Source organism: Borostomias antarcticus (genome assembly GCF_949987555.1).
Source record: "Borostomias antarcticus genome assembly, chromosome: 4".
In the NCBI taxonomy this organism is placed as follows: Eukaryota; Metazoa; Chordata; class Actinopteri; order Stomiiformes; family Stomiidae; genus Borostomias; species Borostomias antarcticus.
In genome coordinates, this window is record NC_140237.1 from 30,037,881 (window position 1) to 30,062,319 (window position 24,439).

The window sequence follows — 24,439 nt, forward strand, 5'->3', positions numbered from 1 at the left end:
ATTTGACCAAACTCAAGAAAAAAATACACATTATTGAATTATACCAGCTCCCGTAGCTACAGTAGGTGCCCAGTGCATTGTGTAGCCTACTGTACTTCCGCAAATATGAATCGTGGAATCGTAGTGGTTAATGCAAACTATATAATAGCCTACAGGATGGCCAGTGCCGTGATCAATCCAAGCAGTTTTCTTTTCATCATGCTCTTTCTCTCCACATCCATTTACCTGATCTCCCACATGTAATTTTGACCAGTTACCAGGGCTGGACTGGCCATGTGGCGTACCGGGCAAATGCCCGGTGGGCCGGACCTACTTGTGGGCCGATCTAAAAAAAAAAAGAGCTAACGAACGGCCCATAGAGCAGGGACAGCGGCCCATTGGTCCATTTTCTATACTGACACTGGGCTGGCCCAATCATATGTAGGCCCCACCCCTTCCTCTGTTAGTTTCAGGTGTCATTTGCGTGGGCCGTCAGAGAGCCAACTGGCCTGGCCCGCAGTGAATGGCCTGTCCCCCCGTCACCAAATCGCGCAGCAGCCCCCCCCCCCCGTCAACAAATCGCGCAGCAGCACCCCCCCCCCCCCCCCCCCCCGTCAACAAATCGCGCAGCACCCCCCCCCCCCCCCCCCCCTCCCCCCCGTCAACAAAACGAAACTGAAGGTGTTCCATCTCACCGCGTCGGCTCGGCTAGTGGCCTGACTGGGGCTACATTTCCCGGTAGGAAATATTCACCCAGTCCAGCCCTGCCAGTTACAGATCAGTTTGGATGCTCACACATGCCCGACACATCTGACCAATTAGTGAAATTAGCGTGCATTACATCTGACCAATTAGTGAAATAAGCGTGCATTTTGGTTCACTTCACCAACTCATCAATTGGTCCGGACAAGAACCCAAGAATAGGTGTTTAGTCGACCGAACCAGCTCAAAAATGAAACGGTGTATCTGGTGCGAACCAAATAAGTGGACTAGAGCGGACTAACAGGTGAGAAAACTCCCTGAGACCCAGACCTCTCCTGTCCTCCGCCTGCCTGAGTCAGTCTATCCACACAACCCTTTCTATTCACAGTTGCAGGCCAGGAGGCAGGCCAGTGGGCGGGACTATGGTAATGTCCTCCAGAGGAAGTGAGCGCAGTGTGGTGGAATGTAGTGGGGATTAGTAGGAGTTGAGCAGACTGAAACTGGGGAGCGCTAACGGCTAGCCTGTCTGGAGATAGTGCTGCAGGGGCTAGCGGATGAAAACATGCCCCATTTCACTGTGGTGCCAGTGGAGGACAGCGCTCAGTCCAACTATGACAGTCTGGAGGGGATTAACTGGGTGGATTATAGGGACACTGGACAGAGCCACCCAGGACACCAAGACACTGTCAGCTCTGACGGTGAGTCTCTCAACCTCTAAAACAATGATTCCTAAAACTTTGTCACAAAGGGAAACGTACAGCTCTCACTTTAGTGAGTCTTGATAAGTGTGTTCCACATTTTTCTACGGAATCTGTCCTGACCTTAGGCGTGGGAACTCTATACTTGTCCTGAGGGAACTCAAAACAGCTGGTTGTATGGTAACCATGGTAACCCTCCATACAGAATTTCCCGGCAGTACGGGCTGTTGTTGATGGCTCACTTTCTAAGAGACTCTTGGAGAACCTTTCAGGAACATATTGTGTGTTTTATGGTGTGTTTTGTAGACTGACAAGGCTGTTGGGAAAAGTTCAGGAGGAAGCCTATACCCTGCCATACTAGTCCCCCCCCTAATGCCAAAGATGTCTGTGGTTGTGACAAAAGGAAAACAATTGGAGGGGCGAGGGCAGGGAGAGAGAGGGGTAGAGAAGAGGGGGGCGGGAAACAGCCCTGCCGTAACAAGAAAAGGCTTGGCGTGTTCTCACACAAAAGATGGAGCTCTCTTTGTGCCATGCATGCTTCTCCTTTCACAGAGAAGGGTGGTGCAGGCTGTAGAGCAACAGCCTTTCCTCTCTTTCTCTCTCGCTCTCTCTCTTGTCTGTCTGTCTGTCTCTCTCTCTCTGTCTCTGTCTGTCTGTCTCTCTCTCTCTCTCTCTCTCTCTCTCTCTCTGTCTGTTTGTCTCACTTTATCTCTCTTATTCTGCCTCTGTATCAAGTGAGAAAGTAAAGGATCCACTCCTTGGTGTTAGTAAGGGAGGAGAGAGAGAGAGAGGAGTTTGTAGCCTCTGGGTAGGATAATTTGAGACTGGGGCTGAATTGTGAAGACAGACATGGGAACTTACCAGGCGTGCGTCAGTTGTGTGAGGGTGAAAGGAGACCTTTAATAAAAGACACACACAAACACACACACACACACACACACACACACAAGGGAGCGGTCTCTAAATGAACCACCCACACACAACCACAGGCTGGGGCCTGGCAGAGAAGGAAGGAACACAGACCCTGGTTGCAGGGGCCCACCACCTATTACTGTCTGGACAGGGAATCCACTCCCATCCCAGATAGCAAGCGGATCTGGGCCATATACAGGCCAGATCTGGCCCTTGTGGCTTAGTTCCGGCCCATATATGGCCCAGATCCGCTTGCTATCTGGGATCTAAGCAGGGGAGTCACGGCGGCTAGTTCTAGACTTCTTAGACTCATTACCGAGACGGGTTACACAACTGGTGACTGTTCTTCCTTTCTTGTGGTCTTAATAGGGGGATAGGAGTACTGTATGAGAGAGCGAGCGTGCGTGTGTGTGTGTGTGTGGCACCCTGTGGCAGGAAACTGTACAGCAGAGAGAACTGACGCTTCGATGGGCCCGGAGGACTGACGACTCATCCAGAGCCACCCAGAAATCATGGGACGTCTTGACCTACTTGTCTGCCTGCATAATGTCAGGAATGCATGGAGGTCATGCTTTTAGAGTGGCCTCTTCTCCTCGGATTGTCAAGCGATGTGAAACGCCTAAATATAGTCTCCTGAAAAATATTTTCTCTGACACTGCTACAGCATGTGTTAGCGGCTCCTAGTTCGGCCATGAGAGGGGCTTCCAAATGAAGAGTGTAGCAAACAGCAGATGGCCTGAAATGAACTGGAATGTTCTGCTGTGTTTTGCTCTCTTTCTCTCTCTCTTTCTCCCTCTCTCTCTCTCTCTCTCTCTCTCTCTCTACGTGGTTCCTCTCTGTCCTCTCATCGGGCTCTCGCACTCAGGAGGGGGGGGGGGGGGGTCCTGGTCCTGAAAGGGAAAGAGACTCTGTGAAGATAATCGGAGAAGAACAGGAAGAGATATATGGCAAGAGATATGACGAGAGATGCGGAGGAGGAGGAAGGCGCCAGAAGGATGGGGAGTGTGCCGGGGCAGAAGGGTGTAATGGGTGATTTCATCATTGGAGGGGAGGGGTGGGTCTTGTACGGCACGTTGAGAGGGGGAAGAGGAGCGGAGGGAAAGAGAGAGACTTCCACAGTGCCGAGTCTGTTCCAGCCGGTGAACTCAGCTCTGTTCTGTTCTGGGCTGGACTGGGCTGCACACTGCGGCCATTGTGCCCAGAGCAGTGCTCCACCGGAGGGCTAGCGTGAGCGGTCAGTGCAGTTTTATCAGACCAGGCCTTAGTCCCTCATTTCCACATGACTGATTGTGAACGTCATGTCTGTGGTGTGTGTGTTTGTGTGCGTGTGTGTGTGACCACTGTTAACGTGCAGGAATGGCTCGGACACTTGCTTTTAGGAACGGTTTATCTGGAACGGTATACACAGAAAGTATATCACACTGAGCCATACACATGAACAAGACGGTCCCTGGCGACGCTGCTCAGTCTCTGCTTTCAGTCTCAATACAAAAATATGTTACAGTAGTATACATTTGTTAAATCCTAAAACAAACTTAAAAGATCACAATTAATAACATAACTGTATACACAGAAATGTATGCACTGTATGCCTTTTACATTACATTACATATCACCTTTACCCCTTTAACCTTGAGAATCAACTGGTATGTACAGTGTACAAAAACACATGGCGTTTATTCATCAAAACCATTTTCCATAATGTGTACCAAAACATCTAGAAGTTGGCTCCTTGATCACTTAAGAGACGCTGAGGGAAACCATAAATGCAGAAAAGGTTATCCCATGGCTTTCAAGCAACCTGTTTTGGGCAAAGAAACACGTGCGCTACTTTGGTGAAATGGTCTGCACTAGTATGTCTATTCTCTCTCCATCTCTACACTCCACTGACACAAAATCTATACAAACCAGTTCTAGTGGAGCACTTCCTCTGATGGATTCAAGTGGGGCTCTCGTTTCGGATTGACGTGCTTTACTGACCTGCGCTTATAGTAAATCTCATAACATAGTCTTTCACTTGTTCATCCATAGCGACCCAAAAGAATCTCGGCCTGATGAGACTAAGGGTTCTTGCTTGGCCTTGGTGTGCTGCATCATCATGCGTTTCCTTCAGTACTCGATCTCCTTTCAAAGACAAGGGTACCACAAACTGGTATCTCCTTTTCCCAGCACTGTCCTTCGATTGTGTATACAGAATTCCATCCTTGTGTTCCAACTTGTCCCAATGCTTCAATATTCTCTGAACATCCACTTTTTTCCATTTTCTCTTTCCCTACGTTACGGTCTCCTCTTTTGTTCCACGTAATAAATCGCTCGTGCTAAAGTTTCATCTGCTTGCTGTTTCTCCTTAAGTACCATCAGGGAAAAGACTGGTAGTGTTGACTGGATTCCCTGTAACTGTTCTTGATATTACTGTACTAGGGGGACAGGGCACGTGGATACTATACACTTTCTGTGTAAATAGTGTTCCATAATGGCCTTCACTTCTTCATTTGAGACCACAGTGCACTGCGTTTTGGTCCTCTCCACATTCTGGTTTCCTGGCTCTGCTGCATGATTGATATGCGGGGTTTGGGTGTTCACAGACGGCCTCAGCATTGCTTGGAAATTCTCTGCTGTGACATGTTGGGTCACCCCCTCCCTAACGAATGGAACACGACTTAACAAATCAGCAGGCACATTCTGAGACCCGGCTATGTATTTGAGATCAAAATCATACAGGACTAACTTGGCTACCCAGCACCTAAGCCATCTAATGACGCATCAGTGAACAGTAAGAAAGGTTTATCAAAATCTGGATGGGCCAGTACTACTGCTTCTACCACAGCCAATTTCAGTTCATCAAAAGCCTTTTGGCATTTGTTTGTACAATCCTCAGGTGTGAGTTTCTGTGGTGTCTTACTATGTGCCTTATCGTTTTTTCCTTTCCTCGTGCTTTTAGGACAAACAGCACATCCTTTTGTCCTATGCACATTGTTTTGCCTCTCCACAGTTCCAACTTATCTCTGGATAAGATCCTCTCAAATTTCATGATGAGGGCAGCCATCTTGCTTTTCCATTCATCTGACATGTCACATGACTCACTACATCAATGATGCCAATCTCCATCAGCTTGTCAGTGGGTGTCTGTTTACATGCTTCCCCACACACTGTCAAGCATTTCCACGTTCCACTTCTCCCTAGGCATGCATCTGACCGCTGCACATAATTCAGTGTTGGGGCAGTGTTTCACAAACGTCATGGCAACCTCCTGCCCAGCATCTTCCATGTGCCGGCCCTGTCTCTGTAGGCACTCATTAGCTAGGTCAGCTGCCTTATTTAAAGCAATACATCGCAATATTTGGACCTTTACAAACATGTCTGGTGCTAATTCTCCAATTATATTTACTAAAAGTAAGCTGAATCGTCCAAACAGTCTACTCAGAAAGATAATACATTGATATTTATTACCTTTTAAAACTCGCGCCCCCGGGACGCAGCATTCAGTCGAAGTGCGCATGCGCAACGTTGTGCTTAAACAACACAGTAGGAGCTAACTATTCCGGCGTCTATGGATATCATGCGGTTTTTTTTAGCTCAATGATATCATGGCGGAGGTGAGAAAACCGAAGCGAAACATCACGGAGGAAGCCAGAAAAAGAAAAAGACAGTCTGATAACTTTACGACAGTACGACAGTGCACTTACTCGCAGAGCCTGTGGGGGCGCAGTTCAGAGAAAACCGGAGAAAATGCGATGTATTGCTTTAAGCACATCCAGTAATCTAGACGACTCTCCATCTGATCAGGTAGTCGCATAGAAGTCTGCAAGGGGTGTGGTAGAAGAGAGAGCCTCACCTTAGGGCTGTTTCAGAACCCTATAAATGACCTCAGTGTCTCTGCTTTGTGGGGTGACTGTGGCTCAGGAGGTAGAGCGGGTCGTCCAATGATCGTAGGGTCGGCGGTTCGAACCCGCCTCCAGTCTACATGTCGAAGTGTCCCTGAGCAAGACACTGAACCCCCCATTGCTCCCAGTGAGCAGACTAGCGCCTTGTATGGCCTGCTGGTGCCACGTGTGTGTGTGTGTGTGTGTGAATGGGTGAATGAGAGGCCATTGTAAAGCGCTTTGTCCCTTAGGGGTAAGAAAAGCGCTATATATAAGTTCAGTCCATTTACCATTTACCATGCTAATGTTAGCTAGAGGGTTGTTACGAATGCCTTCATCCTTCATCTTCACTCCCCATCCGTTTATCCATAATCTCCCTGCCCTGCTTTGACGGTTTGTAACCCTTCTTACTCAAATAGGTTTACATAATTTCCTGACACATTACATTTGTCTGTCCCATCTCCCCTAAAAATAGTGGGTTCACGAAAAACAGATGTCATAATGAGGTTTACCATTGTCCAATCTGGCACATTAGGTGCAGCAGCAGTGTTAGTATTGACCTGAGAAGAATCAAGGTTACTTGCAGACAGACCTGAGATGATACTGTTTCCTCCCTTGACCCATCTGTTTGATTAAGTCAATCAAATCAAATCAAACTTTATTTGTATAGCACATTTCAGACCTCTGACCTCAAAAAATATTGATTGATAGGTTTTACAGTTTTTGAGAAAACAGAGTGATGGACTTCATAATTCCTGCCAGCTCAAAGCATATGGAAGTTTCTGCTCACTTGGGCCTACCACTTGGGTGGTGGTTGCAAAGTGATGGCATATATGGCTGATTCGTTCAGATTTTTTAAAGTTTTAAACTTTAGACTGTCACCATCAGGATTATTGCCCCCCTATGCCAGTTGAGGACTTCTGGCATAGGACTGGACCTATATGTGCATAGTTTGGTGATTTTTCATGCATGGGAACTCAAGTCTTCCTAGGAAGATTGAGAATATTGCCAAATACAAGAGGGTTCCGGAAGCTGAGGCTGCCCAGCCCCAAATTATTGACCTTCCCATAACTTACTCCTTACTATACTTGAGTTGATGGAAGCCTACAGTTTCACTCCGTCACATGTGTAAGGAAGTGTGTTTTGAATTAATGTAATCTTTACAGTGATATTATGTTGCTGTAATCTAATTTTCCGCCAGCATTTTGCCCTTTGGAGGGCTCATAGATACACACAGTGCAGAACAAATCATTGCGTAAATGGTGTATCACTTGGATAATGCTGCTTTGTTTAGGCGTCACAGCTTCAGGAGAGTCTGGTGTCCATTCCTGCCATTCTGTCCCACATGCCTCTCGCATATCATTAGACCTGCGTGGAGATTAAACAGTCATGGAGGAGAAATGTGAAGCTGAAAGACTGTCTAACACGCACACACACATACTCACACACACAAACACACCAGACAGCTGATCATGTGAGACCAGTGACAGAAAAAGACCCCAGAGAAAGAATTTATCAAGGGGGTAAAGAGTAATATAGATAGCCTGCAGACTGATGGCTTAGCTGCTTGAATGTTGTTGATCACATCGTTGGAGATCTGTATGGCCCCATACAATCATGATGATATTGACTGTCACAGCCAACCATAAAGGTTGGATAGCCAGAAGACAAACTGTCCAAATGAGTAAGAGGAATAATCATATGACGATTTGAGGATTAAATAAAGTTACATTGTGTTCAGTAGAGTGGCGACACAAAATTATGTTTGTACTGTTCCTGCACATGCCCTGAACTGTAGTCTCAAGTGTGTCAATGAGCGTCTTCATTTATGTCCATTTCCCTCACAGCAATGGTTAGGGCTTCTTCTAGCCCCTGGAAAAACATGTAAAACATCATGGGACCTATTTTAAAGTGGGAGTTGGCAGTCCTTCATGTAAGGAATCTGTTTTCTCCACATCCTCTAGACTGGAAACAATGGCTCTTCTCCTGAGTTTGCCAGGATGGATTAGCTTCTGTTGAAAGACACCCGACCTTCAAGAAAACAGTGTCACTGTATTGTACAAACTTGCCAGGTCGGATTAAGAATGAGCACAGAACCAAAACGCCGGCAAAACGACTGTGCCTGGGCATGCAGGTGTTCAGGGTCCCGCCATGTTCAGGTTGTCTTGTTGAGCTGTATTACTCTTTGCTCACTTGTTGCTCAGTGACCTTGTGGTTAGAGTGTCCGCCCTGAGATTGGGAGGTTGGGGGTTCGATCCGGTCATACCAAAGATGGTACACAATGCCTCTCTGCTTGGCACTCAGCATCAAGGGTTGGATTGGGGGTAAATCCCTGCGACATACTAGCGCCATGTCCAGGGGGTGTACTTGTACATCACGCTGCCTCACGCTAAGGAAATCAGGAGATAGGCTCCTGCCCTATTGGCCACTAGGCTGTACTTACAGCGCGGCACTGTACAGCTCCCCCCCAGACGCACCCCTTAACAACCCCTTAACCAGACCTTTCCCCATCGTTGGAGCACATCAAAGCTAGCCGCTACGCCCCAGAACAGCAGGTTAGCATTCCTCCACTCTGTTCTCTCCTCATCATCAAAAATACCTACTGCAGCTAATGAAGGCCCATTGTTGCGGCAGAGCTGAATAGTTTTTCTCGACAGGAAATGGAGGAGGGGAGATATTAATAACGAACGAGAACATTCCGTCTGAAGACTGAAGTCTCCCAAGTTCACTCCAGTGGTTCTGAAGTGGTGATCTGTAGAAACAGCTCATTTGGAGGCACAGTGAGATTCATATTAGTGTAAATGTGGCAAACATTATAATCAATGGTTTCATACAAAAATTTGAGTTGTTTTTTTGACAGACACCATTTTATTCCTCTCACCAGTATCTATTTCCCTCTCTCTCTCTTCAGCAGAGCAAGAGTGACTGACATGCTCACAGCATACACACTGCTTGAAACGGCTCACAGAAGCTAACAGCTGCACTTTGAATACATGACCAACTCTCAGAGATGGGATAAGTGATTGGCATGTGTAACTAAATGTTCTAATCCTTAATGTGCAATCTCAACTTCATTTACCCATTAGTTCATTTAATTAAACAAACCGGATCAACTGGACAAGTTCCTATTTCTCCAAGGCATCTAGACCAAGATCAATTTTGCATCAAATTTGTAACACCACTTTCAACATTCCTTTTTGTATATACTAGCTATTCTTCTCTATGAGTCAACTGAAAGCAACATTACATCTCAAATCAACATTACATCAAGGTCCATTAAATAAACGCACATAAATTGCCTACCTGCCCCTTGGTATGGTGGTGTATTACTGTACTGGAGGTTTGGTTGGCAGAGTGCGGTAGTGGCTCTGATGGGCGCTGGTAGCTAGTGATGGCTGAGCTCGTGGAGAAATACACAGGTACTGTTCCTGTGACAGTGTCAACTGAGTTGTTTTGATTTGGCTCCAGCCAGTCCCTATGAGATTAGGTTTTTCTGTGGTCACGTACATGTACACCAATGAGTATGCATACACTCACATACTATAAACACTCTCACGTGTAGGTATGTAACCTCAGTCTCACGTACTCAGCAGGGCATCCGTACACACACACACACACACACACAGCAGTAATCAGAAGAACATCCTTGCCAACTAACCACACGAGGTTAAGCGGCCTAAACTGCATGACTTCTCCACTGAAGCTCTTAATGAAGTTTTAAATGTTCATTAAAGGAGAAGTTTAGCAAAGAGGTTTTCATACCAAAGAAGCTAACAGACGGGGGCATTGTTTTCCACATCTAATCAGATTTAGTGCTCGCTGACTAAGCTGCTTGATTCCTTGATTCCTTATGTAACCCATGTTCAAGGCTTGCCTAGGGCGGGATTCAAACTGACACTCTACCGCTTGAGACGGATGAACGCTGACAGTTGGAGGAACTGTTAGCGCTCCTTTGAGGAGTGAGTTTAACTCGCTCCCACTACCTGGGACTCACGAGGACACTCTGTGACTCGGGTTACACTTCTGTAGTCAACTTCCTGAAAGCTAGGACTCCAGCACAAGCTGGGACACAGCTCTGTTTAGGTTCCATGTGCAACCTTGATAACAGAAGACTGACCACGTCTGGTCATCATGACATTCAGACATGAGGTTATTGAGGTGTGAACTTAACCTGAGGGTAAAGTGACCGCGAGGAGGCTCTGCATCCGTCAACATTGGCACAGTCTCTGACTTTTATTGATGAGGTCTCGACAACAGGAAGGCAAGCCAATCCCCTTGAGGCTTTGAGCACGTTGAAGAGGAGAACACTGTCAACTGGTATTTCAAAATGGAGGTTGACGCGGTGGTCATTGAGTGTGAAGCTTGCTTTTGACCATGAATTTGATCAATCAGTGATGTTCAGTACTGCAAGCTCCGCCCTAATAGTTCCTGTACCATTTAAACATACTATCCTTGGAGTAGGAGCTAAAAAGTGGGATAAGAACTATGACCGAGGAACCAAAATCATCCCGGGTTCCTCCGGTGGAAAAAGTTAGAGTTCCTGAAACAGTTCCTGAGTTCCACAAAAAGTTCCTGTGGTGGAAAAGGGCCGAAGGTTGGTACTCTGTCACTTGCTCTTATCTGTTTTGTCGTGTTGAAACACACAGTGAACTGACGGGATCCCTCCCAGGACAGACTCCCCTTCGTGCCAAGCAGACTGATCGCAGCACATTTGCTTGTGGTTTTCCCCTTACCCTGTGTTAAAAGAGGATCACATTGGGAAGATGGCTGCCAAGTGTGTGGCAGCCAAATGTTTGAATGTCACGTCTTTTTTTCATTATTTCATTAACTTTTATTTAAGCAGGTTTAGACCCATTGAGGTTAAAATCTCTTTATCAAGAGCAACCTGGCCAAGAATGGCAGCAGTACAAACACTATCATACAATACACACTCACTCACACACACACTGTCATACAATACACACTCACTCATACAATACACACTCACTTTAAAAACAAAAGCTCAAAAGTGCTATATACTGTAGTAGAAGTGGGAAGGATGAGCCTATTTCAATGAAAACAATTATCAATAGTCCTTTTGATGTCGGAAACCTGCAAATGTCAGCAGTGCCCATAGGGTAATTGCTAATATATTCATTTGTTATTCAAGTAAGATATGTTTGCCCTTTGAGTTCCAGTGCCAGAAAAGCCTTTGATTGACTCCGCTAACAATATCAAGCTTGTGACGGCTCTGTACTAGAGGAGGCTCTGTAGGGTGGCTAGTCTTTCCCTCGTCATCAGCCTGGGATCTCACAGCCGGGGCATTCGTGCAGAGGCACAGTAGACTTGTCAGGACACGCCGACATAAAGGCCACAAGCCTTTCTTTGTTGCACAGCAGGAGCCTATTTACCTTCATAACGCCAAAGTTAATCTTGAATCCCTTAATTTCTGTACATGTCCAAAAGAGAGGCCATTAACAGCTCACCACTTGCAACAGTGCTGTGGTCTCAGGAAGCTGCCCATTGAGGATATTGAAGAGTTAAAATAGAGGCTTCAATAGGTTTAGCACCCCTTGGTCGTCCGTTGTGGTCTCAGTGATGACTGTGTGATGTTTCTGAAATGGAATATTTCTGCGTTTTCTCTTGAGATATAAAAGTATTCTGTGTGTTCTCAGGGCACTATGGCGACTTGACACCAGAGGACGACCTTGATGTTGATTTGCTCTCGTCTCTGTCCTCACCCACTGTCAGTGACTTCATACTGACTTGCGTAATACTGTGTTGAAGAGGAACAGTGATCACATTCATGCACATCAATGATGAAACGTTAAGATTCACACAGTGCAAACCAGATGGTAAACATGTTCTTACCCACCCATGATGCATGTTCCTTACATTATATTTTCTTCATGAATATGAATAATATGACATTTTTTAGGCGTTATTAATTGTATGTACATAGTATTTGACTCCTGGAGCTCTAAACTGTGTGAAAAGTAGAAGGGCCCCCGAGTGCTTTCTTTCAATTCTGGAAATCCAGGAAACTTCCCGAATGACCGACAGATACCATGTTTTGCTTTGTTTGTTTTTGCTTGCGTCTTGGCAACGTGAATCAGACGCAGTTATGTCTGTGAAGTGTCCAACCCTGTGCAGCTAAATCAAAGGATTCAGTGTAGTATGATACTGTACACGTGTCGCTACTATCCACTGGGTTTCATTCGTTCCGAGGATATGCTCATTCTGTCAACATTGTATCGAAGTACAATGTCAACACTGCGTTGAATCAAAGTACGCCGCATCATACACGGAATCCTGGCAACAAAATGAAAGGATTCGGTGTTGTATGATATTATGTAACTTCTGACCATTGTGTTACAAATGCCCTGATTCTTCCTCTGGGAGATCTTTGTTCTGTCTGGAATGTATTGTTTGTTGGAAGTGCAATCTCAGGTAAATGGTGAATGGTAAATGAACTGCACTTATATAGCGCTTTTATGCAAAGCGCTTTACAATGGTCTCTCATTCACATGTTCACACACACATTCACACACATATGGCGGCCAGCTGCCATGCAATGAGCTAACCTGCTCACCGGGAGCAATTCGGGGTTCAGGAGGAGCCTGGATTCGAACCTGCGCCAATCCCCTACGATCACTGGACGACCCGTACTACATCCTGGGCCGCAGCCATCCCGTTAATAATAAATAAATAAATGAAGGTAGAACCCCAGAGCACTCAGGAGCTCTGCAGTACTGGGCTGTGTGCATCTGAGACGTTCAGAGAAACTCCTGAAATGCGAGCATCTCAGCACATGCCCAAAACGTCAATCGTGGAAATGGAGAGCGCCACCATGCATCCGCCGGCTAAAACCCACAGACTCCCGGCCGAATGTCACGATTGAAATGGTCACGGTTGGAAAACACATGACCTACAGTAGTCATACTCTTATCTGTATCTCTGACCTATCCAACATGATCACACTACCTATATAAGAGTCATCTGGTCGTTGTTGGGAATATAACGACTATAACTAATGAAAATTGTACCCACAATGCACCTAACCCACATACTAACCTATCAGAATTCTAACATTTAGAACAATCACCAAAAGAGCTACTTAACCCCTCAAGCTCTGAGCTCTGTATTTAGAAAGTAGACGGCTCTTGAGTAGAACAGACTATACTTTTACTGAGAATGAGAATATATTTTATGTACAAAGCAAAATGTACTGGGAAAAATTAATTGCGGCATGCACAAACTAACGTACAGGGATCAATCTAATGTCTCCCTCCTCAATTTAATCAGGTGGCGGACAAGTAATTGCAGAACATTTATAGTAGTTGCGTTTATGTTTACTTAATCTGGTTATTTTTTCCAACTTGAATTGGCAAAGTTTCATGACGAGAGGGCTTGCCATGCCTCACATCTTTTAATTCTTGGCATTTCTATCAAGATTAATTTAAAACCTATACAGTATGAATGCACTGAGATCTTCATACTGCAAGCTTTTCTTGATTTAGCCTACATCTGGCATCTGCTCTCGAACTCCCTGTGTGTATGCACAATCTGTGTGTGTTTGTGTGTGTGTGTGCGATCCTGTGAATGGGTGCTTTGGTGATTGGATGCCAGCATATGCCCCCCTTACTGTGTGCGTGTGTGTGTGTGTGCGTGCGATCCTGTGAATGGGTGATTGGATGTCAGCGTATGCCCCCCTTACTGTGTGTGTGTGGATCAGGCCTCTCTCAGAGAGTTTGCCCCTGGGTGAGCGGGTGTCCCTAGCTGTGCCTGACTAGGACCATGGCCAGAGCACAGAGCACGCTGATGCCTGCACACTGTGTGGAAGCATGCTCAACACCAGCATCACCACTGGCAATGGGGAGCAGGTCACAGGTGAGTTGAACCACAGGACTAGGGTCTACTGGTAGGTGAGAGGGAACCACAGGACTAGGTTCTACTGGTAGGTGAGGGGGAACCACAGGACTAGGTTCTACTGGTAGGTGAGAGGGAACAACAGGACTAGGGTCTACTGGTAGGTGAGAGGGAACCACAGGACTAGGTTCTACTGGTAGGTGAGGGAACCACAGGACTAGGTCCTACTGGTAGGTGAGGGGGAACCACAGGACTAGGTTCTACTGGTAGGTGAGAGGGAACCACAGGACTAGGTTCTACTGGTAGGTGAGGGGGAACCACAGGACTAGGTTCTACTGGTAGGTGAGGGGGAACCACAGGACTAGGTTCTACTGGTAGGTGAGGGGGAACCACAGGACTAGGTTCTACTGGTAGGTGAGAGGGAACCACAGGACTAGGTTCTACTGGTAGGTGAGGGAACCACAGGACTAGGTTCTACTGGTAGGGGAGGGGGAACCACAGGACTAGGTTCTACTGGTAGGTGAGAGGGAACAACAGGACAAGGTTCTACTGGTAGGTGAGAGGGAACCACAGGACTAGGTTCTACTGGTAGGTGAGAGGGAACCACAGGACTAGGGTCTACTGGTAGGTGAGGGGGAACCACAGGACTAGGTTCTACTGGTAGGTGAGGGGGAACCACAGGACTAGGTTCTACTGGTAGGTGAGAGGGAACCACAGGACTAGGGTCTACTGGTAGGTGAGGGGGAACCACAGGACTAGGTTCTACTGGTAGGTGAGAGGGGAAGAGGAGCATCTGGTTTCTTGGATTCATTCATGCTGAGCCTTAGCTTGAAAAACAAGTGGGTTGAATTATTGTTGTACAGTATATGGTAGATGGAACAAGCTAAATGTTTGCTTGAAGAGAGTTGGCGTGCTCCAGTGTGATCTGAGGTCAGCCATCGGTCAGATCCTGCGGTAGTGCAACGTACCAGGTCATGTGGCGGTTATTTTTTAATATCAATTTGCAACTTTGCGTCATGCATGGTGCAGTAGCCCCAGGACCTATGTCTCTGCTTGACGTGTCTTAAAACCAGACCTGAGATTGTTTTAATAGTCTTTAATTTCTGCTTCGCGTCAGATGGTTCTGATTTGGCCACGCGACGGTGTCCTTTTTAAGAATGGATACTTGCACAGAGCTGCCTTTCTTAGTCCTTTGTTGATTTTGATACAATGATGGGCGGAAGCAAAAAAAAAAATAGTTGTGAAAATGATTGAACATATTTTTAATACACTTTTAATAATATTTAACTTATGTCAAATTTCTTTGTTTTAATTTTTTGCATTGGTCTGGTTTTCAGCATTGGTTTGGTTGTGTTCACCAAAACTTTAAAAACAACCAGTATCATGATTCATACTTAAAAACGATTGGTATGGAAGCACTATATATCCCTATCCTCCTCACACGTCTCTCCTACATCCCTCCTTCTCATATCCCTATCCTCCTCACACGTCTCTCCTACATCCCTCCTTCTCATATCCCTATCCTCCTCACACGTCTCTCCTACATCCCTCCTTCTCATATCCCTATCCTCCTCACACGTCTCTCCTACATCCCTCCTTCTCATATCCCTATCCTCCTCACACGTCTCTCCTACATCCCTCCTTCTCATATCCCTATCCTCCTCACACGTCTCTCCTACATCCCTCCTTCTCATATCCCTATCCTCCTCACACGTCTCTCCTACATCCCTCCTTCTCATATCCCTATCCTCCTCACACGTCTCTCCTACATCCCTCCTTCTCATATCCCTATCCTCCTCACACGTCTCTCCTACATCCCTCCTTCTCATATCCCTATCCTCCTCACACATCTCTCCTACATCCCTCCTTCTCATATCCCTATCCTCCTCACACGTCTCTCCTACATCCCTCCTTCTCATATCCCTATCCTCCTCACACGTCTCCTACATCCCTCCTTCTCATATCCCTATCCTCCTCACACATCTCTCCTACATCCCTCCTCCTCATATCCCTATCCTCACACATCTCTCCTACATCCCTCCTTCTCATATCCCTATCCTCCTCACACGTCTCTCCTACATCCCTCCTTCTCATATCCCTATCCTCCTCACACATCTCTCCTACATCCCTCCTTCTCATATCCCTATCCTCCTCACGTCTCTCCTACATCCCTCCTTCTCATATCCCTATCCTCCTCACACGTCTCTCCTACATCCCTCCTTCTCATATCCCTATCCTCCTCACACATCTCTCCTACATCCCTCCTTCTCATATCCCTATCCTCCTCACACGTCTCTCCTACATCCCTCCTTCTCATATCCCTATCCTCCTCACGTCTCTCCTACATCCCTCCTTCTCATATCCCTATCCTCCTCACACATCTCTCCTACATCCCTCCTTCTCATATCCCTATCCTCACACGTCTCTCCTACATCCCTCCTTCTCATATCCCTATCCTCCTCACACATCTCTCCTACATCCCTCCTTCTCATATCCCTATCCTCCTCACACATCTCTCCTACATCCCTCCTTCTCATATCCCTATCCTCCTCACACGTCTCTCCTACATCCCTCCTTCTCATATCCCTATCCTCCTCACGTCTCTCCTACATCCCTCCTTCTCATATCCCTATCCTCCTCACACGTCTCTGCTACATCCCTCCTTCTCATATCCCTATCCTCCTCACACATCTCTCCTACATCCCTCCTTCTCATATCCCTATCCTCCTCACACGTCTCTCCTACATCCCTCCTTCTCATATCCCTATCCTCCTCACGTCTCTCCTACATCCCTCCTTCTCATATCCCTATCCTCCTCACACGTCTCTGCTACATCCCTCCTTCTCATATCCCTATCCTCCTCACACGTCTCTCCTACATCCCTCCTTCTCATATCCCTATCCTCCTCACACGTCTCTCCTACATCCCTCCTCATATCCCTATCCTCCTCACACGTCTCTCCTACATCCCTCCTTCTCATATCCCTATCCTCCTCACACGTCTCTCCTACATCCCTCCTTCTCATATCCCTATCCTCCTCACACGTCTCTCCTACATCCCTCCTTCTCATATCCCTATCCTCCTCACACGTCTCTCCTACATCCCTCCTTCTCATATCCCTATCCTCCTCACACGTCTCTCCTACATCCCTCCTTCTCATATCCCTATCCTCCTCACACGTCTCTCCTACATCCCTCCTTCTCATATCCCTATCCTCCTCACGTCTCTCCTACATCCCTCCTTCTCATATCCCTATCCTCACACGTCTCTGCTACATCCCTCCTTCTCATATCCCTATCCTCCTCACACATCTCTCCTACATCCCTCCTTCTCATATCCCTATCCTCCTCACACGTCTCTCCTACATCCCTCCTCATATCCCTATCCTCCTCACACATCTCTCCTACATCCCTCCTTCTCATATCCCTATCCTCCTCACACATCTCTCCTACATCCCTCCTTCTCATATCCCTATCCTCCTCACACGTCTCTCCTACATCCCTCCTTCTCATATCCCTATCCTCCTCACACGTCTCTCCTACATCCCTCCTTCTCATATCCCTATCCTCCTCACACGTCTCTCCTACATCCCTCCTTCTCATATCCCTATCCTCCTCACACGTCTCTCCTACATCCCTCCTTCTCATATCCCTATCCTCCTCACACGTCTCTCCTACATCCCTCCTTCTCATATCCCTATCCTCACACGTCTCTCCTACATCCCTCCTTCTCATATCCCTATCCTCCTCACACGTCTCTCCTACATCCCTCCTTCTCATATCCCTATCCTCCTCACACATCTCTCCTACATCCCTCCTTCTCATATCCCTATCCTCCTCACACATCTCTCCTACATCCCTCCTTCTCATATCCCTATCCTCCTCACACGTCTCTCCTACATCCCTCCTTCTCATATCCCTATCCTCCTCACACGTCTCTCCTACATCCCTCCTTCTCATATCCCTATCCTCCTCACACGTCTCTCCTACATCCCTCCTTCTCATATCCCTATCCTCCTCACACGTCTCTCCTACATCCCTCCTTCTCATATCCCTATCCTCCTCACACGTCTCTCCTACATCCCTCCTTCTCATATCCCTATCCTCCTCACACGTCTCTCCTACATCCCTCCTTCTCATATCCCTATCCTCCTCACACGTCTCTCCTACATCCCTCCTTCTCATATCCCTATCCTCCTCACACGTCTCTCCTACATCCCTCCTTCTCATATCCCTATCCTCCTCACACGTCTCTCCTACATCCCTCCTTCTCATATCCCTATCCTCCTCACACGTCTCTCCTACATCCCTCCTTCTCATATCCCTATCCTCCTCACACGTCTCTCCTACATCCCTCCTTCTCATATCCCTATCCTCCTCACACGTCTCTCCTACATCCCTCCCTTCAGCACTGGAGAGCTCCTTCAGCGACAGACTGCTTCACCCAAAGTGTGTGAAGGAGCGATATGGCAGGTCCTTCCTCCCTGCCGCTGTCAGACTGTACAACCAGCGCTGCTCCCAGTAGACCACACACAGACATACTGGAACTGAACTGACAACTAACTGCACCCTAATGTATGCAGCGTGTGAAATGTCATCGTTATTTATGCTTCCTTCTTTAATTGTATCCACTTGCTACTGTAACATTGCAATTCCCCCTTGTGGGACTAATGAAGTATTATCTTATCTCCTATCTCCTCTCAGGACTTGGGAATCACAAAGAAGACAGTCCGTTCCTCAACAGTGCAGACGCGGCGCCCAAGAAAAATGATTTCTACGACAGGAACCTGGCGTTGTTTGAGGTCAGTCGCCACATCTGTTTCTGAACCGAACCGTCTAAAAGTGTAACTGTGTATTCATTATGTCCCAGTGTCTTTAGATGCCTGTGGAGGACATCTCGGTGCGTTGTACTTTGCAGGTGGTGTACATTCCATGTGTAGCGCATAAACACTGCTGACCTCACTGTCCATCCTCGCTACACACAGGGAACACACTCTTCACCTTTAAACTGTACCACGTCCTGTAGAGAAACATGTGCACCCCTATAACTGCACCCCCCCCCTCTCCCCTGACCCCTGACCCACACCGTAGGAGGAGCTGGACATCCGACCCAAGGTCTCCTCCCTACTCAGCCGCCTGGTCAACTACACCAACATCACCCAGGGGGCCAAGGAGCACGAGGAGGCCGAGAATGCCGGGTTGCCCCGCAAGAAGGCCCCCAAGGTCAGGGGTCATACACACTGGAGGATACGAACTGTCGCTCTTTCTCACCCTCTCTCTCTCTCTCTCGCCCTCCGTCCAGCGCTCTCTCTCTCTCTCTCTCTCTCTCTCTCTCACCCTTGCTCTATCTTTGTCCCTCTCTTTCTCTCTCGTCCCTCAATTCCTCTCAATCGTACATCTTTCATGTAAATTGAGTCTGCCTTTCAGATGTTTCTGCTGCTCTCTCTACCCCTCTCTCCCTAGCCCTCTATCGCTGTGGGTTGTGTGAGAGGCTTTGTCGGTAACCGTTAGTAGAACTACAGTGCGAGGCTGCTGGCCAACCTTGACATGGCAGATCAATACCTGCTCTGTTCAATAAGCCGTTCCCAGTGGGGTCATGTGCAGTACCCTTGTTAATCTCCTCGCCTACTGTGGCATTTCAGCGTTCTGTGAACATCCCCCTCTCTCCTCCCCCGTCTGTGTCTGCAGTCTCCCAACATGGGCACCTTGATGGGCGTCTACCTTCCCTGCCTGCAGAACATCTTCGGCGTCATCCTCTTCCTCCGCCTGACCTGGATTGTTGGGACGGCTGGCGTCGTCCAGTCCTTCCTAATCGTCTTCATGTGCTGCTCATGTGTTAGTACACACACACACACACACTACTGTACACACACACACACACACACACTGTCACCGGGATAGCATTTCACACACTGTTCTTGTCCCTGATGAAAGTGGGTCATCCAATAGCTGCTGCCACCCCAATTGATTTAAGCTCAGTTGGTGTAGTTGACCTCTGCTTCTGTTGAATTGCACTGTGTTCATTGTGTTCATATAAGCTCAGATAGTTCAAATTTAAGTTATTGGGGCCCCCGTTAGCTGACGTCAAAGCGACAGCTAGTCTTCCTGGAGTCCAAAAGCACACGACATACTGTACAACACCAATCAGCCTTGAAATATTTCACTACATGTGTAATGAATCTATAATATATTAAAGTTTCCCTTTTTTAATTAAATTACTTAAAATAATGCATTTTTCCACAATATTCTAATTTTCTGAGATGCACATGTATACAAACACATGACATACACTATACTATAAATATGAACACATAACCTAAACCATACTATGAACAGATAACATAAAAAAAACTATTAAAGCACATTAAAATGGCGCATTTAATCAAAGTGAGATACAAAACCACAAACACAATATAATATTATATATATAAAAATATATTATATAGAATACTGTACATGAGATCTGCAAGTAATCAGACCTCACGTTTGCTTGTTACAGTACACATATACATTCCATGATAATGGGCTCGGATTAAAGGTGTCCTATTATGCTAATTTCCAACAATTTAATATAAGTCTTTGGGGTCCCCAAAACATGTCTGAGTATTTTTGCTGAAAATAGCACTCAGAATAAGTGTTCTAGCATGCCTCTATACCCCTCTGTTGACCACGAGATCAGATTGAGCGCTTTTTTTTCATATACAAATGAGCTCAGCTAAAAGCAAGTCGGCAGGCTAGAGATCGAGGGCTGTTGCGACGCTATGCTACCTCAAATATAGCTGGCTAGCGTGGACCATCCACACTCAATGCCACTGTGGCAAATTTCATTGTCCTCTCTCCCTGACTAAACATGATAGCGTTAGTTCCCATGTTATTATCTTCACGGTTGCATGCTGTTACCTCTAGCTACATTCACTAGCTAGACACCACCAGGCTATATGACATCATTTGACTACAAACAATAAAAGCTAGATTCTGTAGGCCGAGGGGAATCCAATGATGTCCACTTCTTAACATTTGATCATTTTTAATGACCTCTCGATGAACTAGAGGTCTACCAATTTCATTCCACTAACGTTACTCTAGCATATGATGAGACAAGCATCCAGGTTGAGGCAAAAGGGGAGTTTGTTCGTGTTAGCTAGGTAGCGTTAGTTCTATATGTAAACAAACACACAGTATAATTACTTAATGTTCCTGCATGATTTCCACAGACAGTTGGTATTGCTTGATCATTCAGAAAGAGTTTATCTGAAAATCCTGCATTGTACTGACCCAGGTAGGAAAAGCAATTGGGCAAAAAATGACTAGCACACACTGCCAGTGTTTTGCCAATTTCAGCCGGAAAGTTGCTGCTTAGTACATCCAAGAACAGAGCATTTTCCGTGCAAAGACATTATGCTTGCTAGCGGGGTCCCCGAACGTGACGTAGAGTGACACGGGAGATTTGAACGGCTTGCAGGGACTGACTTTTTTTTCTAATGTTTTCATTTCAGCTGACCACAACAAAATTACTGGGTTGTTTCACTTCATACTTTGTGTGTTAGTCGGCCCATCAGAGACTCAAATGTACATGCAAAAACAATGAAAAAGTTAGTTTTGCAAACATGGACCCCTTTAAATATGAGTCTGATGACATTGCTTATTGCATGATTGACATTCAGATGAAATATGAGGCTGATGATATTATTTAGTCTGCTTATTGCATGAGTCATAACCTCTCTACATTCTTGTTTTACAGACAATGCTAACGGCTATATCCATGAGTGCCATAGCTACAAATGGGGTTGTGCCGGGTAATTATTATTCCTAAACCTAATATTTTGTAACAGTAAATCAAATTCAAATTGTACTGAGAGTACATTTAACAAGGTCTCAATACACTTTACAGAGGTGGATTCAAACATTTCTGATATCCTACCAATTTCAATCTTGGTAACTTTGTTCTGTTCTGGTCGGGGTGTGACAGCTGGAGGGGCGTACTTCATGATCTCGCGGTCCCTGGGTCCGGAGTTTGGGGGCGCTGTGGGTCTATGTTTCTACCTGGGCACCACCTTCGCTGCTGCCATGTACATTCTGGGAGCCATCGAGATCTTCCTGGTGAGTCATGGACTGAGACTGGTCTCAGAGCATTCTTCTTTGTTTTTCTTTCTTTTTTTCCTTTCTTTTCTCTTTTCCAATGTTTTTTTTTTTGTATTTGGTTTCATAGCAAGTTTGTTGTGTCTTGTTGTTGTACTGTTCTTTTTTTATTATTCCTTTATAAAAGAGACCTGGGCTACAGTAAGTCTCAATAGACTAACCCTGTTCAATAAAAAGGGAATAAATAGAATGGAATACTGAACCGTCAATATCATTGTGTCCCAAAAAACATGTATTTACTATTATAGTTTTATATTTCAGGTCCCAAAATATGACAAACATGTTGGGTATATTTCTATACCAAAAATGAATGGCCTCCATTGTTGTCTTTTTCGTCCCCTCAGAAATACCTAATCCCCCAGGCGGCCATATTCCACCCTACAGACCCCCACGGAGGCGACAGCGCCATGCTCAACAACATGAGGGTGTACGGCACCATCTGCCTCAGCCTCATGGCTGTGGTCGTCTTCGTTGGCGTCAAATATGTCAACAAGCTGGCCTCACTCTTCCTGGCCTGCGTCATCATCTCAATCGTGTCCATCTACGTCGGGGCTATCAAATCCATCTTCCATCCACCAGAGTTCTCGTGAGTGTGTGACGAGGGAGGCCAGAACACTTGTTTACTGTCTAAACAGGAAGTGGGATGCATTATTTGTTTGTTGTTCCAAGGGAAGCCAAGGCGTGTGTTGTTTATTGACCATTGCTTGTGACTACGTCGTCAAAAATCCTTAATTATAGATTTCAATTTATCAGCAGTTAATGCAAATATTTAGTCTCTCAAACTGTATTTGAGTAAGAGTAGGCTGAAACTCATCATATCATTATTTTTTTGTCCAGGATCTGTATGTTGGGGAACAGGACATTGGTGAGAGACCAGTTTGACGTGTGCGCCAAGACGGTGGTAGAGGGAAACGAGACGGTGCCCAGTCAGCTGTGGAGGAACTTCTGCAGCCCAGGGAACATGAGCAGCTCCCAGTGTGACGAATACTTCAACCTCAACAATGTGACCGAGGTCCAGGGCATCCCCGGATTGGCCAGCAGTATCATCAGAGGTGGGCTGGCTACTGTGACAACGTTGCTGTTGAATGGGAATTCAACAAATGTGTGTGTGTGTGTGTGTGTGTGTGGGTGTGTGTGTGTGTGTGTGTGTGTGTGTGTGTGCGCACGCGCATGTGTTGCAGTTAGCGAGCTACTGCTCAATTTCAGGAATTATTGGGAGCTGCTCAATATGCTCAATATGGAGGAGTTTTGTACGCAGTAGGCTACTGTGTCCTTTCGACCTGTCATTGTCATCATCTTGTGTCTACTGTGATTGCCAACTAGGCACTTGTGTAACTAACTGACTGTCTGACGTTTGTGTTTGTCCTCTGTATTTCTATTTATGTGGACATAAATAAATTATTCAAGTGTGTGTGTGTGTGTGTGTGTGTGTGTGTGTGTGTGTGTGTGTGTGTGTGTGTGTGTGTGTGTGTGTGTGTGTGTGTGTGTGTGTGTGTGTGTGTGTGTGTGTGTGTGTGTGTTAGATAACATGTGGGGGGACTATCTGCAGAAAGGTGAGATCCTGGAGAAGGCTGGTGTACCCTCGGTGGACGTCCATGGCGCCATGGAAAGCTTCAGCCTGTACGTGTCTGCAGACATCGCTACGTCCTTCACCCTGCTAGTGGGCATCTTCTTCCCCTCAGCTACAGGTGAGAACCCGGCAATTCAGACCTGGCAACCCAGACCTGGCAACCATTACTGTGCCTGACGTAGAGGAAATTGTTTGTGTTGTTCAATATGGTTGGTGACCCGCCTTGGCAAGAGTCAGCAGAAAGAGATATCCAGCATCCTGCAAAGCATTCATTGACAGCGAGTAACCATGATAAACCTTCAGTCATTTCTCTGCAGGTATAATGGCAGGCTCCAACAGATCTGGAGATCTCCGTGATGCTCAGAAGTCCATCCCGGTAGGAACCATCTTAGCCATCACCACCACCTCCCTAGTCTGTATCCTTTCATGCTCTGGGGTACTGTTCTACCAGTCAATAATAGGCGTTGTAGGTTCAGTTCTGTTGAGAACAACAAGGGAACAGGTGTGCCGTACCCGTATGTGTTCCCCTTAACGTCCTGTGTTCAGATTTCAGCTCGGTGGTTCTGTTTGGGGCCTGCATTGAAGGAGTGGTACTGAGGGACAAGTAAGTGAAGCCCACGCCAACAGCTTCTCAGACACCCGTGGCAGCGCTGGCTCTGTGTTACTGCCAAGGTTATAATAGTTTTGCTTTTTTTCATTAGTTTTTATTTTTAAATCATTTTAACTTTT

At 46.4% G+C, this 24,439-nt stretch overlaps 1 protein-coding gene across 1 annotated transcript in view; it reads left to right on the top strand.

The window, feature by feature from the left end:
- Nucleotides 1–1,240: 1,240 nt before the first annotated feature.
- slc12a4 (solute carrier family 12 member 4) overlaps nt 1,241–24,439 on the top strand; it is a 35,290-nt gene continuing 12,091 nt past the window's right edge. The window contains exons 1-11 of the mRNA XM_084437143.1: nt 1,241–1,379; nt 18,706–18,803; nt 19,093–19,224; nt 19,690–19,836; nt 21,743–21,797; nt 21,971–22,101; nt 22,485–22,726; nt 22,978–23,192; nt 23,664–23,828; nt 24,028–24,126; nt 24,257–24,314. Coding sequence (XP_084293269.1) covers nt 1,244–1,379; nt 18,706–18,803; nt 19,093–19,224; nt 19,690–19,836; nt 21,743–21,797; nt 21,971–22,101; nt 22,485–22,726; nt 22,978–23,192; nt 23,664–23,828; nt 24,028–24,126; nt 24,257–24,314 — 1,478 coding nt within the window. The 5' untranslated portion in view covers nt 1,241–1,243. The remainder of the gene's footprint in view (nt 1,380–18,705; nt 18,804–19,092; nt 19,225–19,689; nt 19,837–21,742; nt 21,798–21,970; nt 22,102–22,484; nt 22,727–22,977; nt 23,193–23,663; nt 23,829–24,027; nt 24,127–24,256; nt 24,315–24,439) is intronic.